General features: G+C 37.5%; 1 protein-coding gene and 1 non-coding gene across 4 annotated transcripts in view; both read right to left on the reverse strand.

The window, feature by feature from the left end:
• Nucleotides 1–20,970, reverse strand: part of UBR1 (ubiquitin protein ligase E3 component n-recognin 1) — a 152,574-nt gene that overhangs the window by 107,474 nt on the left and 24,130 nt on the right. For all 3 annotated transcript variants that reach the window (XM_027570929.2, XM_027570930.2, XM_027570931.2), the window contains exon 4: nucleotides 13,759–13,869. In XM_027570929.2, coding sequence (XP_027426730.1) covers nucleotides 13,759–13,869 — 111 coding nt within the window. The remainder of the gene's footprint in view (nucleotides 1–13,758; nucleotides 13,870–20,970) is intronic.
• On the reverse strand, nucleotides 11,780–11,883 carry LOC113910602. Its single transcript, XR_003516115.1, has one exon. It is a non-coding gene; the product is annotated as a U6 spliceosomal RNA (small nuclear RNA).

The following is a 20,970-nucleotide window of genomic DNA, read 5'->3' on the forward strand; positions in this document are numbered from 1 at the left end:
AACATGTCTGAAACAAAAACATATACACAAATATTCATAGCAGCATTATTTATAATAGCCAAAAAGTAGAAACAACCCCAATGTCTATCAACTGATGAATGGATAAATAAAATATGAATTCTTTTTTTTTTAAGATTTTATTTATTTGACAGAGACATACAGCGAGAGAGGGAGCACAAGCAGGGGGAGTGGAAGAGGGAGAAGCAGGCTCTCTGCTGAGCAGAGAGCCCAACACGGGGCTTGATCCCAGGACCCCGAAATCTTGACCTGAGCCGAGGGCAGATGCTTAATGACTGAGCCACCCAGGCGCCCCTAAAATATGAATTCTTATACAACAGAATATTACTTGTACCAAAAAGTACCTGGTACAAGTAATGTACCTTGATGAACCTTGAAAACATTATGCTGGTGAAAAAAGCCAATCATAAAAGACCCCACATACTATATGATCCCATTTATATAAAATGTCCGTAATAGGCATATGTATAGGGACAGAAAGTAAAATAGTGATTGCTTAAGGCTGGGGAGTTTGTAAGAAATGGAGAGTGACTGCTGATGGATACAGGGTTTCTTTTGCGGGTGATGAAAATGTTCTATAATTGAGGTGATGGATGAAAAACTGTGAATATACCAAAAAGTGCTGAATTATACACTTTAAATGGGAGAATTTTTTAATATGGTATCAAGTTACATCTTAATAAGCTGTTTAAACAAAGAGTAAACAGGAAAAAAAAACAGGAACTTTTTAAGACAAAAAAATCCAGTAGAAATTCAATATAAGATTTTAATACTAAATATTAACCTACCTGCTACAGACTGTTCTAATGAACTGTTTCACTCTGCATTCACCAAACTCTTAACCTACACATTTTTACTATTTTGCACCTATTCTTTCTCACTCCCCAATGCTTTATGATTTCAATTTTTACCTTCTCTTCAATATGTCACCTTCTCTCTGGAGATTTTGTTCAGAAGCACTTACTAGAGATACAAAGAATGCCAAAGTACTAAGAGCAATATTGGTCCACTACATTCCTATTTCATATAATATAATACACACATATGTGTATTTTTTTTTAGCTCAGTATATCTTTTCGAATTCTTCAAAATAGTAGTCTGAGGTGAAGAGTTAAAAGAATCAACTCATTACTTCCATGCCATAGCAATCAGAAGTAAGCCCTTTAGAAGAGGTCTGGTAAGTATATAAGAAACTTTCAAGCAAAGCATCTAAAGCTTAAAAAATAAGAAGGTCAATGAGAGGAAACAAAAGGGCTATAATCTAAATAGAAAAAAAAAACTTAATAATTAACTCAGAAATGTACTGCAAGACTAGAGAGAAACTGCTTTTATATATATACAGGAAAGAGGCCTCTCTTCAAAAGACATTGCCAAAAGCTGGATGATTGGCTGATTAGTATCAGCCAGATAGGATTACACTTGGTAGATCCCCACTATAACTGGCACAATACCATGCACCTGGTAGAGTATGGCTTTCACATTCATCAAAGCAAAGATGAAACAAAACACTATGTACACAGGACTGTTTGTGTTGCATGAATTGATTAGTTATATGCTAGCCATAGGTGCCCCTCTTTCACCTCCAGATAATCAGTCAATTCCAGAATATCCAGGTTTACTTTTTGGATAAGCCTGAATGACCAATCGCCCTTTGAATCTAATTCTAAATCCAAGATCAGCTTAGTTCAAGACTAAATCCAGTGTTCTGAGGCCATTATGATTCAGGAAAACCCCATACGGACTGGAAATCCATGAGGCAGAGGGAGAGAAGCTAGCTTTGTAAACTCAGTGAGTCAACTTAACTCCCAAGGATTCTTCAGGTATTTAAAACACAAAGACAGGGGCGCCTGGGTGGCCCAGTCTTTAAGCATCTGCCTTTGGCTCAGGTCATGATCCCAGTGTCTTGGAGCCCCGCATCGGGATCCCTGCTTAGCCTGCTCAGCGGGAAGCCTGCTTCTCTCTTTCCCTCTCCCACTCCCCCTGCTTGTGTTCCCTCTCTTGCTGTGTCTCTGTCAAAAAAATAAATAAAATCTTAAAAAAAAAAAAAAAACACAAAGACAGAGGCGCCTGGGTGGCTCAGTCGTTAAGCATCTGCCTTCGGCTCAGGTCATGATTCCAGGCTCCTGGGATCCAGCCCCATGAGCCCCACATTGGGCTCCCGGCTCAGTGGGAAGCCTGCTTCTCCCTCTCCCGCTCCTCCTGCTTGTGTTCCCTCTCTCACTGTCTATCTCTCTGTCAAATAAATAAATAAAATGTTAAATAAATAAATAAATAAAACACAAAGACAGTTTTTGCAGAATGACTAGTTATGGAATGAACAGGTTATAAAAACCAAGCCACAAATCACTCTCTATGTGCCAAAATATTTCAAAATATTTTGACGTATTAGAAGAGGAAAGTGGAATAATCAGAATTAAAAGCATTCCTTAAAACAAAAATGAGAATAAAATTGAAAGGGTTACACTGGTATTCCAGGTAATGGACATGTGGTAATATTTAATCAAGAAACGGGCACTTGATAAGTATTTGTCAAGTGAAGGAACGGCCATCTGAGATTAGGACAAGTAAATGAGTAAGAGGGAAGAGGCAATCTAAAAATCGAATGCTGAATAATAAAGTAAATGGGGGAAAAGGCTAACAACTGGTGAATGGGTAAAAAGTATACGACTATTCTTTTTTTTTTTTTTTTTAAGAGTTTTATTTATTTATTTATTTAAGAGAGATAGAGAGCACAAGTAGGCAGAGCGGCAGGCAGAGGGAGAGGGAGAAGCAGGCTCTCTGCCGAGCAGGGATCCGGATGCAGGGCTCGATCCCTGGATCCTGGGATCATGACCTGAGCCGAAGGCAGCCGCTTAACTGACTGAGCCACCCAGGAGCCCCTATATGACTATTCTTTGTACTATTTTTATTTTTGCAGCTTTTCATAAATTTGAAATTATTTCTAAATTCAAGATTTTAAAAAACCGTCTGGAACCCAGAATCTAAAGTAATCTGAGGGCGCCTGGGTGGCTCAGTTGGTTAAGCGACTGCCTTCGGCTCAGGTCATGATCCTGGAGTCCCGCGATCGAGTCCCGCATCAGGCTCCCTGCTCAGCGGGGAGTCTGCTTCTCCCTCTGACCCTCTTCCCTCTCGTGCTCTCTATCTCTCATTCTCTCTCTCTCAAATAAATAAATAAAATCTTTAAAAAAAAATAAATAAAGTAATCTGAATTTTAGGTCCAACTTTGCCACTGACTAGATAATGCAAACCTGAGCAAGTCACTTAACTTTACTGAGGCTCTGTTTCTACTTCCATAAAATGGAGCTACTATATCTACCTCACAAAGTAGTAATGAGGATAAAATTATGTAATTCATGTGAAAGATCTCTATTAATTCTAAAACATACAAATGTGAGGTACTATTAGTATCAGAAGTAAGAAAGGTAATGGGAAAAGTAGTAGGAGCTCTAATACTAATACTAATGACGACAGCTAACATTTACTGGGCCCTTAGAATACCCCCAGGCAAATTCTAGAGCTAAGCACTTTGCATGTATTACCTCATTTAATCCTCACAGCCCTGTGAGGCGGACGGTATTATCTCCAGTTTAGAGAGATACTGAAAGGTAGAAAGGTTGAGTAACTCTGCCAAAGTCACAGAGCTATCAGTGGGGTTCTAAAACAAACTGAGGACACCTGTTCTAGAGCCCATACTGTTGCCCTCTGATGCTTCTACTCAAGAGAAAACAACATTTTACCTCTCCAAATATAATTCCATTTCTTTCCATTCTGAGTTTTGTAAAATAGAGTACACTACACACAAGTGGTCACATAGCACAAACATACAGAATACCAGGGGTTTCTTAATGATAGATCATTATCCTTTATGACACATTGCAATGTTTTTTTCCGGTCTGTCATTTAATCTCATGACAAAGTTTTTGCTATAAAGAAGTTATTAATATTTGCAGAAGCCATTTATCAATCTTTTCCTTTTTATGGCTTCTGAATTTATTTTTATTTATTTATTTTTTTAAAGATTTTATTTATTCATCTGAGACACAGAGATACAGAGAGAGAGAGAGGGAGGAGAGAGCCTGAGCAGGGAGAGAGACAGAGGGAGGAGAAGCAGGCTCCCCGCCGAGCCAGGAGCCTGATGTGGGGGCTCGATCCCACGACCCTGGGATCATGACCTGAGCCGAAGGCAGATGCTTAACCATCTGAGCCACCCAGGCACCCCGGCTTCTGAATTTAAAGAAAAATCTTAGAAAAGCCCAATCTACTTCAAGATTATTTTTAAAAATTTACCCATATTTCCTTCTAACAAGTTCATAATTTCTTTTTTTTAAAAAAAAAAAAGCTTTAAAAAATCCTTGTTATTTCTGGAATTTATCTGATCAAGCTTTATGTTTTCTTCCCTCCAAATGGGCAGCCAGTTACATACCACCACCGATCTGAAATGCTATCTTTATTACCAATCTAGATTTAGATTCTCTTCTCTATTTCATTCTTTGCTGTCTATTCCTGTAGCAAGAGTCACATTATTTGTATTACTACAGCTCTTTAATACATTTTAAGTCTGTTAGACCTACTCACACTCATAACTCTTTATTTCAGCTTTTCCTGACAATTCTCACAGATTATTTTTCCAGAAGAACTTCTGCTTTGTCAAGTTCCAAAAGAGTATTTGGCTGTTATTCTGGTTGGGGAAATACTGATTTTGTGGATTAACTCTAGAAAAAATTTTGGTATTGTATATTTTTTTGTAATATTGAATCTTCCAATCCAAAAATGAAGTATATCTCCTGATTTCTTTTTTAAAAGAGATACTTTTTTTTTAAAGATTTTATTTATTTGACAGAGAGTGAGAGAGGGAACACAAGCACGGGGAGTGGGAGAGGGAGAAGCAGGCTTCCTGCGGAGCAGGGAGCCCAATGCAGGGCTTGATCTCAGGACCCCGGGATCATGACCTGAGCCGAAGGCAGATGCTTAATGACTGAGCCACCCAGGTGCCTCATCTCCTGATTTTTTTTCTTTCATGCCTATTGGAGTATACTTTTCAAGTTTCTTAAAACAGACCTGGCAGATTTATTTTTTTCCAAAGTGTTATATTTTTTCTCATGCTATAATGAATGAGATCTTCTCCTCCATTACATTTTTTTAAAAAATAATCTCTATACCCAACATGGGGCTTGAACTCACGACCTCAAGATCAAGAGTCATATGCTCCACTGACTGAGCCAGCCGAGCACCCCTCTTCCATTACATTTTCTTTTTTTTCCCCCAAGATTTATTTATTTTAGAGAGAGAGCGTGCATGAGCAGGAGGGGCAGAGGGAGAGAGTGACAGAATCTGAAGCAGACTTCATGCTAAGCGCAGAGCCCAACATGGAACTTGATCTCATGACTCTTGAGATCACAACCTGAGCCAAAACCAAGACTTGGATACTTAACCAACTGTACCACCCAGGTGCCCCTTCCATTACATTTTCTAAAAGATATTATTGCTTGTAAGGCATTCAAGTAATATTTGCTGAATACACTAAACAGAAAAACTAATGGTTTTTAATATGAGTTCTGTAACCAATAACTGGACTAAACTCTGCTTTCTATTTCTTTTTCAGTTAACATTCTTGGGTTTTCCAGGTATCATGACAATTTTGCCTCCTCTCCAATACTGATGTATTTCAGTTTATTCTGTGAGTCTATTTGATTGACTTCCACAACAGTGTTAAATAACAAGAGCAATAGATTTCCTTTTCTTCTCTCTATAATGGGAATACCCTAGCGTTTTATCATCAAACATGATTAATGACTTTTGATTTCAGGTCAATAATCCTGGAAGAAATTGAGAATGTTATCAAAGAAGCTACTTTCCCAACTAAAATTAACAACTCAGGGAACAACAGATGTTGGCAAAGATGCGGAGAAAGCGGAACCCTCTTACACTGTTGGTGGGAATGCAAACTGGTACAGCCACCCTGGAAAACAGTATGGAGGTTCCTCAAAAAAAAAAAAAAAAATAGAAATGCCCTATGACCCAGCAATTGCACTACTAGGTATTTATCCAAAGGATACAAAAATACTGATTTGAAGAGGCACATGCACCCCAATGTTTATAGCAGCAATGTCCACAATAGCCAAAATATGGGAATAGCCCAGATGTGGTGTGTAGTGTGTGTATGTATGTATATATATCTATATTCCACAGAATGGAATATTACTCAGCCACCAAAAAGAATGAAATCTTGGGGTGCCTGGGTGGCTCAGTCATTAGGCGTCTGCCTTCGGCTCAGGTCATGATCCCGGGGTCCTGGGATCGAGCCCTGCATCGGGCTCCCTGTTCGGCAGGGAGCCTGCTTCTCCCTCTCCCACTCCCCTTGCTTGTGTTCCTGCTTTCGCTCTCTCTCTCTGTCAAATAAATAAATAAAATCTTTAAAAAAAAAAGAAATCTTGCCATTTGCAACAACATGCATGGAACTAGAGGTTATTATGCTAAGCAAAATAAGTCAGAGAAAAATATATGATTTCAATCATATGTGGAACTTAAGAAACATGACAGATGAACATAGGGGAAGGGAAGGGAAAATAAAATTAGACAAAAACAGAGGAAAATAAAATTAGATGAAAACATAGAGGAAGGCAAACCATAAGAGACTCTTTACTCCAGGAAACAAATTGGGGGTTGCTGGAGGGGAGGAGGGGGGGGATGGGGTAACTGGGTGATAGGCATTAAGGAGGGCACTTGAAGTAACAAGCACTGGGTGTTGTTGTATGCAACTGATGAATCACTAAATTCTACCCCTGAAACTAATAATATAGTATGTGTTAATTAAATTGAATTTAAATAAAAATTTTTTTAAATTAAAAAAGAAGAAGCTACTTTCCCAGAAAGTGCCAGGATTAATGGTTTCACAAGTGAATTCCAAGAGTTCATTCCAGGAATGTAAGCATGATAGTGCTACATGATTCCTTTAAACTTGATTTCACCCAGTAATGTTTTATTTAGTATTTCAGCATAACAATTATTAATAAAACTGATCTGTAAATTCTCTATTTTGTCAGATATGAGGTCAATATAATGTTGGCTTTATGTAACAAATTTGGAAACTTTCTCTTTTCCCCCTTCTATGCTTAAGGACAGTTTCTATGTTTTTGTTATTTATTTGGTGTTTAATTGAGTGATTTTTATTTTTATTTTTTTTCAAGATTTTTACTGATTTGTCAGAGAGAGAGAGAGAGAGAGAGAGAGCAAGCACAAGCAGGGGGAGTAGCAGGCAGAGGGAGAAGCAGGCTCCCAGCCAAGCAAGGAGTCCAATGCGGAACTTGATTCCAGGACCCTGGGATCATGACCTGAGCTGAAGCCAGATGCTTAACCAACTGAGCCACCCAGGTATCCCTGATTTTTATTTTTAATTAGTAAAATTTTTTAAATACAGAAAAACAGGAAGATCAGTATAATAAACACACTTTTACCTAAATTCAATAACTGTTATTTTTCCATATATGTATTTTTTGTTCAAGTATTTTAAGGTAAAAATTAATTATATTTTACCCCTAAATACTTAATATGTATCTCTAAAAATTTTTTTCTTATGTACTTATAATACCATTATTTTATCTAGTAACATTAATAATTTTTAAATATCATCTAATGTCTTAATCATATTCAATTTCCTTAATTCTTCCCAAAATATCTACTGCATTTGGTTATTATGTCTAGATCACTTACATCTAAATGAATCTCCCATCCCCACTTCCAGCTTTTGTTCTTCATGACAGAAACCAGGCCATACTTCCTATAAAAACTCCTATATTCTAGATTTGCCTTGAAATGTCATACATTAATTTATATTTATCTTCCTTGTGGTCTTCTTTATCATGTTCATGCCTCCCCTGTATTTCCTAAAAGTTAAACCTCAAGGTTTTATTAAGTTCAGGCTAAAAACTTTTTTTTTTTAAAGATTTTATTTATTTATTCATGAGAGACAGAGAGAGAGAGAGAGAGGCAGAGGCAGAGGGATAGCAGGCTTCCCGAAGAGCAGGGAGCCCGATGCGGGGCTCGATCCCAGAACCCTGGGATCATAACCGACTGAACCACCCAGGCGCCACCAGGCTAAACACTTTTATCAACAATATTTCATAAGTGGGGCCAGGTGGCTCAGTTAGTTAAGCATCGGACTCATGATTTCAGCTCAGATCATGATTTCATGGGTGAAAGGCTCCATGCTCCATGGGGAGTCTGCTTGAGATTCTCTCTCCCTCTCCCTCTCCCTCTGTCCCATACCCGACATGTGCCCACATAATCTCTCTCCTAATCAATCCTTAAAAAAAAAAAAAAAAAAAGAATATTTTCTAAGTGAGGCTCTAGGTACTTCAATTTTTTAACAGCTTGAGATATAATTCACATACTATACAATTCACTCAAAAGATACTATTTAATGGTTTTTAGTGTATATACAGATATTTGTAACTATCACATTAGTTTTAGACCAGTTTCATCACCTCAAAAAACAAAAGAACTCTTTAGTGATTTCTTCTTCTCCCACCCCACGCTTCCATCCCCCTAGACCTAAAGAACCACAAACCTATTTTCTGTCCCTATAAATCTGCCTATTCCAGACATTTCACTTAAACGTAATCATATAATGAGATTTTTTTGTAATTGGCTTCTTTCACTTAGAATGTTTTCAGGGTTCCTCCAAACTGAAGCATGTTTCACTACTTTACATATATATAGACAAATAATGCGTTGTATCGATTTATCCACATCGTTTATCCATTTATCAGTTGATAGACATTGAGCTGTTTCTACTTTTTATTATGAGTAATACATTATTCTATAATAACTGTTATAACAATACTATTATGAATAATGCTACCATGAACATTCAGGTCTAAATATTTGCTTGAACAACTGTTTTTAATTATTTTGAGTATATACCTGAAGTGGAGTTGCTGAGGTGTATAACTCTACATTTAATCATTTGAAGAACTGCTAGACTATTCTCCAAAGTGGCTGCACTATTCTACATTTCTACCAACAGCTTATGAGGGCTCCAACTTTGTCACATTCTCACTAACACTTGTTATTATTTGCCTTGTTGATTATAGCCATTAGTGGGTAGGAAAAAGAATGTCATGATTTTGGTATGCATTTCCCTAATGAGCAATGATGCTAAGCATCTTCTCATGTGCTTATTGGCTGTGTGTGTGTTGTGTGTGTGTGGTGTGTGTGTGTGTGTGTGTATACACTCTTTGAAGAAATGACTCCATTTTTTTCCTTTTTTAAATTTTATTTATTTATTAAAGATTTTATTTATTTATTTGACAGAGAGAGAGAGAGAGGGAGTGGGAGCATAAGCAGGGGGAGTGTCAGGCAGGGGAATTTTAATTTTTTTTTTCAAGATTTTTACTGATTTGTCAGAGAGAGAGAGAGAGAGAGAGAGAGAGCAAGCACAAGCAGGGGGAGTAGCAGGCAGAGGGAGAAACAGGCTCCCCGCCAAGCAGGGAGCCCAATGTGGGGTTGATCCCAGGACCCTGGGATCATGACCCGAGCTGAAGGCAGACGCCTAACCGACTGAGCCACCCAGGTGCCCTCACTGTGGTTTTGATGTGTATTTCCTTAATGATTCCTTAAGTGATGTTGAGCATCTTCTCATGTGCCTATTGGCTATTTGTATGTCTTCTTTGGAGAAATGTCTATTAAAGTCTTTTGCCCATTTTGTATTCTGCATGTTTCACTGTTTCTATTCCTAATTTGATGAAAACTTTTATTTACTTTTAAAGATTTTATTTATTTATTTGACAAAGACAGAAAGAGCACAAGTAGGCAGAGCGGCAGGCAGAGGGAAGGGGAGAAGCAGGCTCCCCACTGAGCAGGAAGCCCGACACGGAGCTCCATCCCAGGACCCCAAGATCATGACCCTAGCCAAAGGCAGATGCTTAACCGACTGAGCCACCCAGGCACCCCAGAAATGACTATTTATGAAGAAATGACTATTTGCTTGTTTTAAAAATTGGGTTGTCTTTTTACTATGGAGTTTTAAGAGCTCTTTTTTTTTCAAGATTTTATTTATTTATTTTACAGAGAGAGACACAGTGAGAGAGGGAACATAAGCAGGGGGAGTGGGAGAGGGAGAAGCAGGCTTCCCTTGGAGCGGGGAGCCTGATGCGGGGCTCGATCCCAGGACCCTGGAATCATGACCTGAGCCAAAGGCAGACGCTTAATGACTGAGCCACCCGGGTGCCCCTTAAGAGCTCTTTATAAGCTCTAGATACAAGTCCCTTATCAGAAAATATGATTTGCAAACATATTTCTCCCATTCTGTACACTTTTCATTTTCTTGACAGTGTCCTTTGATGAAGTCCAATTATCTATTTTTTCTTGTATTACTCAGGCTTTTGCTGTCATATCTATCAATCCACGGCCAAATATGAGGTAATGAAGATTTACCTCTATGTTTTCTTCTAAGAGTTTTATAGTTTTAGCTCTCACATTTAGGTCTTTGATCCATTTTGAGCTAATTTTCATGTATGGTGTGAGCTAGGGATCCAGACTCATTCTTTTGCATGTGGATATCTAGTTGTTCTGGTACCACTTGATAAAAAAGACTATTCTTTTCCTAGGGAATGCCCTTTGTATTCTGGTTGAAAAACAGTTGACCACAGAAATGTGGGTTTATTTCTGGGCTCTCAAACCTATTCTCATAATCTCTCTGTTTATCATTATGTCATACCACACTGTCTTGATTACTGTTGCTTTGTAGTAGATTTTGAAATAGAGAAGTAGGAGTTCTCCAAATTTGTTCTTTTTCAAGGTTGTTTTGGCTATTCTGTGTCCCTTATAATTCCACATAAACTTTTTTTTAAATTTTATTGTTATGTTAATCACCATACATTACATCATTAGTTTTTGATGTAATGTTCCATGATTCATTGTTTGTGTATAACACCCAGTGCTCCATTCAATACATGCCCTCTTTTTTTTTTCTATCTTTAATTTACATGCCCTCTTTAATACCCATCACCAGGCGAACCCATCCCCCCACCCTCCTCCCCTCTAAAACCCTCAGTTTGTTTCTCAGAGTCCATAGTCTCTCATGGTTCGTCTCCCCCTCCGATTTCCCCCCGCCTTCATTTTTCCCTTCCTGCTATCTTCTTCTTCTTTTTTTTTTTTTTAACATATAATGTATTATTTGTTTCAGAGGTACAGGTCTGTGATTCAACAGTCTTGCACAATTCACAGCGCTCACCATAGCACATAACCTCCCCAATGTCTATCACCCAGCCACCCCATCCCTCCCACCCCCCACCACTCCAGCAACCCTCAGTTTGTTTCCTGAGATTAAGAATTCCTCATCTCAGTGAGGTCATATGATACATGTCTTTCTCTGATTGACTTACTTCACTCAGCATAACACCCTCCAGTTCCATCCACGTCGTTGCAACATTTATTAAGATGATTATGCGGTTTTGTTTTTTTGTTTTTAGAAAATTTTATTTTCCCCCAATATTTCAAATTTCTTTTCGTTAACATATATAGTGTAATACTAGTTTCAGGAGTAGAATTTAGTGATTCGTCACTTACATATAACACCCAGTGCTTATCACAGTGCCCTCTTTAATATCCATCACCCATTTAGCCCATCCCCCTGCTCACAGCAACCCTCAGTTTATTCTCTATAGTTAAGTCTCTTTTGGTTTGTCTCCCTCTCTTTTTTTTTCCTTTCCCTTATGTTCATCTGTTTTGTTTCTTAAATTCCACATATGAGTGAAATCATAAAAATATGGGACACTTCACCAATTTGTGTGTCATCCTTACACAGGGGCCATGCTAATCTTCTCTTTATTGTTTCAATTTTAGCATATGTGCTGCCAAGTGAGCTGATTTTTAGAATGTTAACCTATGTACTTTATTTTACATCCTGTGAGGAGGCTCATTATGCCATGTCACCCCACTATTAGCAATGATGCTAATACTGATGGCCAGTTTCAGGAGATGACAATATGATATATCCATTACAAAGTTTCACTTTTCTTCTGTATGCCTAGCAAGTGATCTATGACATGACAATTTAGAACTATGTGAATACTGTTCTTCATCAACTCATGTCTCAATAGATTTAGCATCCATTAATGAACCTTGCCTGAATCAAGTATTTCCTCCAGGTTTGCAAAATGTTGATTATTCTAATTCTATTATCCCCTCTCTACTAGCTAGCTAGCGATCACCTAGAAAGAAGAGCTCTAGCTCATAAACTGGAAACACTTGTTTACCATGAAATACAATTCCTATTGAAGAGGTAGAATAGGGCCTCCTGAGTGGCTCAGCTTGGTTAAGCGTCCAGCTCTCAATTTCGGCTCAGGTCCTGATCTCAGGGTCGTGGGACAGAGCCCCGCGTAGGGCTCCAAGTTCAGAGCCAGTTCAGGACGTGGTCTGCTTCAAATTCTCTCGCTCCCTCTGCCCCTCCCCCCACTCCTGCTCTCACACATGCTTTCTCCCTCTCTAAAATAAATAAAATCTTTAAAAAAAAAGGGTAGAATATATGCTTAGTTCATTCTCTTTAATTACCAGTTTTTAGAGTGAGAAATTAATATAATAACCACTGGGTGCCTGGGTGGCTCAGTTGGTTAAGCGACTGCCTTCGGCTCAGGTCATGATCCTGGAGTTCCAGGATCAAGTCCCGCATCGGGCTCCCTGCTCAGCAGGGAGTCTGCTTCTCCCTCTCATTCTCCCCCCTCTCATGTGCTCTTTCTCATTCTCTCTCTCAAATAAAATAAATTAAAAAAATCTTAAAAAAAAATAATATAATAACCATTGCCATGGCAACGAACCACTGCCATGGCAAAATTATTTGTTTAAGTTCTCTGCAAGTTTTATTAGGCACTCATGAATTTTCATATATTATGATTCAATCAGTTATAGTAGTTATTAGTGTTATTTTGATGCTCCAACTGTCCAACTCCCATCAACAACAGCTCTTTCAAGCTGGGTCCTAGATTCTTTAGACACAAACCCATCCTCATAAGCTTACCTATTCCTTGACTCTGACCTGGTCAGGTATTTTTACAAGCCCTGAGTTCTTTTAGTGGGTAATAGTACTTAAAGAGATCAAAATCTGGGCCCTAGGGGTATTCAATGCTAGAGGATTATTTGGAACAGTTTAAAGAGTACAAAAACTATTTATTTCTTACAGTTCTGAAAAGGGTTACTCTGTGAAACCATTTGAACATAGGAAGTACTTATTAGGAAGTACTTTCTTGTAACAACATTCCAAATTTCTTCCTTGGTTATTAACTATTCAAATTTTCTCCATGTATAGTCTTATCAAAGAGTCTTTTATACCCTTTTAATTTCTTCTGTATCTGTGGGTTTTTGTTTTTTCCTCATTCTCCTTCCTAATAGCCTTTATCTGGCTTACTCACTTTTCTTGATTAGGATATACAGCAGATAATCAATTTATTGACTATTTTTTCTTTATGAAAAGGAATTACTGAAGTTACATATCAGTTCTACTGTTCCATTTGCTCTTCTAGCCTTATATATCGTTTACTCTTACTTACCAAATTGCTTAACAAGTAGAATAAATTCACTCTTTAGACAAAGAACACAGAGTGGAATAAAACTCCTTACATTTAAATACTGGAACATAAAAAGCAGGCTTCTTAATGGAATTGAGTTTAACCCATACACATAACATTTCTATCTAATTTCATCAAGCTTAAAATAATTACCAATTTTTAAAAATAGTATTCTTACCTCTTTTGTAGTACCTGCTCTTCCAGGTTCATGACTTACACAAAAAGGGCCAGTTTTCCATGCCTCTGTGTCTCCACAGTCACAAAATCCCCCTCCAGTAGAAGTATGCATCTGATAAATGAAAAATGAGTTTGTCTTGATTTCAAACATATTACAAAGCAAGAAGGATGAAGATGACTCAAATAATAAATGCTCCCCAATACTTAAACCTTAACTACCATTAATAGAAACCAAATAAACCAAAAACCGTTTGTCAACTGAAATAAATAAAGATCCGAATACTTAATCACAACAAAAATGAGCCTTCAAAACTGACAAAATTTTGAAACAAATATGCTTTGAAACATCTAATTTTTAAATAATAGTTTTTAAAATTGTGTACTAATGGAGAACAGACTGTGAAGAATGCAAAAAAAAAAAAAACAGCCCACTATGCAACACCTAGAATGCTTGAGTAATGACATTTTTCTGCTTAAACACACTTCTAAAAATCATTATAATAATACTTATATAGTTAAGAAATGTTTACAGTATTTACATCTATTTGATGTTCCACTGCAATTAAAATTATTTAATTTTACTTTTATTATTATTTACTATTTATTTTTCCTTTCAGGGTTCCTGCAAACAAACAAAAATGATGCAACATATATGAATCCTGATATAGGATGATGACAGTGGCCTGATTTTGAATCTTCCCCAAAACCTCCTTCTCCAAAACATAAAATAAACAAGGAGAGCAATAAAACCACACGATTCATGTCTGCAGCATTACTGAGAGATGAAAAATAAATGCCACGGCCTTCAAACAACTTGTTCCATTAGAGTTCCTATTGCCTATCGTTTGAAGCCTACAAATGCAGATGAGAGAGGAGCTTAAGAAATTCCATGAAAGAAAACAGAGAGGTACAGAGGACTTAGATGAAGCACACACAAAGTCACACCCAATGTTGAGGAACATAGGTTGAGACTTGGCAGTTCCCAGGGAAAGATCAAAAGTGAGCATGACCAGAAGTGGCAACCTGAGAGAAGCACTGCTTTTGGAGGAAAATGAAATACATTTAAAAAAAAGTGATAAACCTTAACAGTGTGGCAGTAAACGAAAAAAGGAAATAAAAAGGGAAAATTAAGGATCCTAGAGAAATGAGAGAAACAACACAGGCCACTCTCCTCACCTCGCCTCTGCCACCAACATCATCTATAAAAGAAATTACACAGAAGAGGACCGAACTTATAGAAGAGAGCACTTGTGGACACTGTCCATGAAATAAAAAAGAAATAGACCATATTCATACAAAACTATTACCAAAAAAGAAAGGCAAAAAATGCAGTAAGAGCCAAAACCCAATCACAAAGCTGAAGAAAACTGTAATCTAATGTTTCAAACTTAATTACATAGCCTCAAACAAGCATTTGGGGGATATGAAAACCCTTAATCAGATTAAAGCACCTTTAATTAGAAATAAACTAAGAACAGAAGTGGACAAAAAAGGAATAAATGAGACCTGACTGAACTCAAGAAAAAAAAAAAAACAGAAGAGCACTAGAAAATCCTATCAGAAATGAATTCTAAATTACAAGGTGTCCAAGACAATACACTCAAATGAAAAATTAATAAATAACATTAAACAAAGCAGGAGAAATGAAATGTGATACATTTCAAGAAATGAAAATGTGATAATTAAAGAAATACAAGGTCAGAGAGAAAGGGGTTGCAACAGAAAATAGGCATAACTGGAGTCACCAAAGAAGAAAATCTGAACAACGGAACAGAATTGATACTTACAACTGTAATCTAAGGAAATTTCCTAAAATAAAAGAAGACCTGAATCTACACACTGAAAACACCCATGAGTAACTAAAACTCACCTAATATGATCAACTCTGAAGTATATCCTATGAAAATTCTAAGACTTTAAAGATAAATGTCCTGAGGCTTTCTGGCAAAAAGATGAAATAATATGGTAGTAAGAAAATTAGACTGGTGGGGCGCCTGGGTGGCTCAGTTGTTAAGCGTCTGCCTTCAGCTCAGGTCATGATCCCCGGGTCCTGGGATTGAGCCCCGGATTGGGGTCCTTGTTCAGTGGGAAGCCTGCTTCTCCCTCTCCCACTCCCCCTGCTTGTGATCCCTCTCTCGCTATATCTAATTAAAAAAAAAAAATTAGACTGGTATCAGACTTTTCAATGACAATGTATAAAACAACAGCAGAGCTGTGTTTTCAAGGAAAGAAAATGCAAACAAGGATGTTATCTCCAACCAAGCTATAAAAATACAATTTTGAACATGTCAGAACATCGGGAATACTGTATACATGAGCCCTTCCTGAGAAATCTACTTGAACAGAGATCAGCAAACTTTATGTATAAAGGAACAGATAGTGGGGTGCCTGGATGCTCAGTCAGTTAAGCATCGGACTCTGGATCTCAGCTCAGGTCCTGATCTCAGGGTCATGAGTTCAAGCCCTACTTAAAAAAAAAAAAAAAAAAAAAAGGAACAGATAGTAAATATGTTAGGCTTTTCGGGTCATATAATCTCTGTTGAATTACTCAAATCTACCGTTGTAGTGCAGAAACAGCCACAGATAATAAATACATACACGAGCAAGGTTATGTTCCAATAAAACTTGATTTATGGGCACTAGAATTTTGATTTTATATAATTTTCATGAAATAGGAATTTTAACTTCACATAATTTTCATGTATCATAAATTACTACTTTATCTTTTCCCCAACCACCTAGAAATATAAAAACAAACTTAGCTTGCAGGCCATACAAAAACAGGCAGTGAATCAGATCTGACCCACAAATTAGTTCACCAACCCTTAGAGGATGAGCTTCATCTGACCAAGAGGTGACTAGGAAGAGCTCAGAAAAAGGACAGATGGTGAACATTTTATAAATTCAATTGCAGAGTTAAGATACAAATCAAAAGTAAGGACATGGATGAAGAATGTAAACATTATATGATCTAACAATCAGAAGGGCTACAACTAAAAATTGGGACAAAGGAAAGAAAATAAGATTATCAACTATTACACAGGTATTAAGAGGAAATCAAAGATACCATTAAAACTGACAGACTAGGGGCACCTAGGTGGCTCAGATGGTTAAGCGACGACCTTTGGCTCAGGTCATGATCTCAGGGGCCTGGGATTGAGCCCCACATCGGGCTCCCTGCTCAGCGGGGAGCCTGCTTCTCCCTCGCCCTCTGCCATTCTCCCCACTTGTGCCTTCTGGCTCTATCTCTCTGTCAAATAAATAAATAAAATCTTAAAAAAAAAAGTAAAAGCATAATCAGAATAGGGAATGGCATAGAAGCAAGGCACAAAATCTAGAAGCCTTAAAAAAATCTGGCAAATTTAACAATATATATATTTAAAAAGCCAAGACAAATGATAGCATAGATCAAGTTAAAAGGTAGAAAACAGATCTTATAAAATCAAATATACACTTAAGATTCAGCAATCCTACTTCTAGGTTACTCAAGAGAAATGCAAACATTTCTGTACAAAACAAAGACTTGTACATGAATGTTTAAAGAAGCTTTATTTAAAAGCTGGAAACCAATGTGCACCAACTGATGAAAAGAAATTGTAGCAGATCCATATAATGGCAATAAAAGGAACAAAATGCTGATATATGAGAGGATTTCAAAGGCATTTTGCTAAGTGAAAAAAAGCCAGACAGGAAACACTACACACTATATGATTTCATTTATATGACATTCTGAAAAGGCAAAAATATAGGGACAGAAAACAGTTCAGTGACTCCCAGGAACTAGGGGTATGGAAGCAAGACAACTGAATGCAAAGGGTATCTGGCAGATGTCAAAACATATCTTGATTGTGGTGGTGGCTACTGACCTGTATAACATCTGTGAAAACTTCAAACTATACACTTTCAGTGTAGATTTCATTTTATATAAATTATATCTCAATAAATCACACTTAAAACAAGGTTTTTTATTTTTTATTTTTAGATTTTACTTATTTGACAGAGAGATACACAGCGAGAGAGGGAACACAAGCAGAGGGAGTGGGAGAGGGAGAAGCAGGCTTCCCGCTGAGCAGGGAGCCCAATGCGGGGCTCAATCCCAGGATCCTGGGACCATGACCTGAGCCGAAGGCAGACGCTTAACCAAATGAGCCACACAGGCGCCCCAAAAACAAGTTTTTAAAAGACAAACATAATAAGATAATGTTTGTAAAGTATGTAACATAGAAGTAAAAGGCAAAAGAAAAATGAGTAAAGAAATAAACAACACACAGAAGAAATTAAACAATTAAAATATGAAAAGATGTTAACACTACAGATAACCAAATTAAAATAATGACGTTCTTCAATAATCTGAAATCTATCTAACAGATGGCAAAATGTAAAAAAAGACTAATTAAAGATTGGGGACAGTTGTGGAAAAAGAACATTTTCATATTCAAGATTTTATTTATTTGAGAGAGAGAGAAAGCACACAAGCGGGGGTGAGGGGCAGAGGGAAAGGGAGAAGCAGACTCCCCGCCGAGCAGGGTACCCAAAATGGGGCTCGATCCCAGGACCCCAGGATCATGACCTGAGACAAAGGCAGACGCGTAACCGACTAAGTCACCCAGGCGCTCCCATTTTCATATTCTTTTACTGAGAATGTAAGCTCATGGTAATTCAAGGAAAATATCTGGCAAAAATCTAACAAAATTTTAAATGCATACACCCATCAATCCAGAAAATCTACCTCTAAATATCTAGCCTCAGGCATTCTTGAATATTTATATACATTGGTTCATATGAAAACAAAGGTATATGTGTACACTCCAACATTTTTGATCAGTGAAAAACTGGAAACAACATAATTATCTAAAAAAGGAGAGGGCTAAATATATGATGATATAGGGTCCCTGGGTGGCTCAGTCACTAAGCGTCCGCCTTCGGCTCAGGTCGTGATCCCAGGGTCCTGGGATCAAGCCCCGCTTCCGGCTCCCTGCTCAGCGGGAAGCCTGCTTCTCCCTCTCCCACTCCCCCTGCTTGTGTTCTCTCTCTCGCTGTGTATCTCTCTGTCAAATAAATAAATAAAATCTTTAAAAAATAATATATATATATACGATGATATAATCCCATAAAGGAATACATGCAACAATTAAATAAGGCAGGGGAGTTGTTATATGTATCAACATAGAATTATCCCCATGATATACTGTTAGGTTGAAAACAAATTGTAAGATAGGATATACAGTAAGATCCCATCTATATACACACTCACATACACACCCCTCCTAAACATATAAATGTGTGTACATGTTTGTAAATACATAAAGATTTGTAAGGATGTACATACATTAAATTGTATGTAGTTTAACAAAGAAAGTACAATGGGACAGAATGGCAACTATAATTTTTATTTAAATTTTTCCATATTGTTTGAATTTTTAAAAAGACAGTTTTATTGTATTCCCTGGGTAAATTAATTATTTTTTAGTGCTGTTGTATTTCGTTTCTTTTTTTTTTTAAAGATTTTATTTATTTATTTGAGAGATAGAATGAGATAGAGAGAGAGAGCATGAGATGGGGGAGGGTCAGAGGGAGAAGCAGACTCCCTGCTGAGCAGGGAGCCCGAATGTGGGACTCGATCCTGGGACTCCAGGATCATGACCTGAGCTGAAGGCAGTCGCTTAACCAACTGAGCCACTCAGGCGCCCCAGTGCTGTTGTGTTTCAAATATAAGAATAAATCTCATCATGTAGGATTACAGCAGGCTGATGTTAAAATAGACCCTCATGGTTATTTTTATAATTAAATGTTAGATATCAGCTCTACCTATGATCTAGTCTTTTTGATCCTAACACTTCATTTCAAAAGACGTTTGCTGAAAGCCTCTATGTCCCAGGTACTATGAAAGACAAAGGAGGTGTAAAGTCAGACCTGGGCCTCGTCCTAGAGAGTTTACAGTCAGATGGGGATGAAGGACACACAGACATATCATTGCAATTTAGTAAATGAAGATAGAGACATTACACAGGAAAGGGAGAAGAAAAAGAAGCCTCGTAGTGGGCTTTGTTTTCTTCTCCAGACTTACGGTAATTGACTCTGGAATGTGTTCAATAAAAGGACACCAATGTTAGAAGCAAACCTGGTTTGGTATCAGTTTCCAAGATACAAGAAGACCCCGGTTAGGTGAACTCAGCCACTATTTTGGTTGTTTGATCAAAGCTACATTACTGTGATCGTGGCTTCCTGGAATTTAATCTACTTATCAAATCAATGACCTTGGCCCTGTCAGCAAGGATGATGGCAAAACAAACAGCCTGTTCCTTTTATCCAGGAAGATGGCAAAGTAAAAATGCAAGGGTATTTCATATTCACCATTCCAGAATAAGCAAAGAGAAACAACATTAGAACAATCAGGAAAACACTTTTCAATGAAGTGGGGAAAATTTTTTTTTAAGTTGGGTTCAGTTTGAAAGGTTTTAGTTTAAAGGGTTTCTATTTAAAGGTTTCTGCAGGTTCTGCGGGATTCTATACCACTACTTGTAGTACATTTGGTATAATTCTTTCCTGAAGCACTTTGGCAAAATGTACTAAGAACCTTTGAAATTCATAAAAATTAACAGACTTTGTTTTTTAGAACAGTTTTAGGTTTAAAGAAAAATTAAGCAGAAAATACCAAGTTCCCATATACCTCTTCTTCCCCCATCAGTTTCCCCTATTATTGACACTTGTATTAGAGTGATATATTTGTTGCAATTGAGGAGTCAATGTTGATACATTATTTTTTGATACATTATTATTAACTAAAGTCCACAATTTACATTAGGGTTCTCGGTGTTGTATACTTTTTTGGTTCTAACAAATAATGACATGTATATACATCTTCAGTATCATACAGAATAGCTTTACTACCCTAAATATCCCCCATGCTCCACCTATTCATTCCTCCATCCCTCCCACCACCATTCCCCAGGCCCTGAACTTTTTAGTCTCCACAGTGTTGCCTTTCCCAGAATGTGATACAGCTAGAACCACACAGTATCTAGTCTTTCACAGTAGCTTCTTTCACTTTGTAACATGCATTTATGGTCCTGCCAGCTCTTAGTAGCTAATTTCTTTTTATCACTGAAGAATATTCCATTGTAGGGGCGCCTGGGTGGCTCAGTTGGTTAAGCGACTGCCTTCGGCACAGGTCATGATCCTGGAGTCCCAGGATCGAGTCCTGCATCAGGCT

This window comes from Zalophus californianus, chromosome 6 (genome assembly GCF_009762305.2).
Source record: "Zalophus californianus isolate mZalCal1 chromosome 6, mZalCal1.pri.v2, whole genome shotgun sequence".
Lineage (NCBI taxonomy): Eukaryota > Metazoa > Chordata > Mammalia > Carnivora > Otariidae > Zalophus > Zalophus californianus.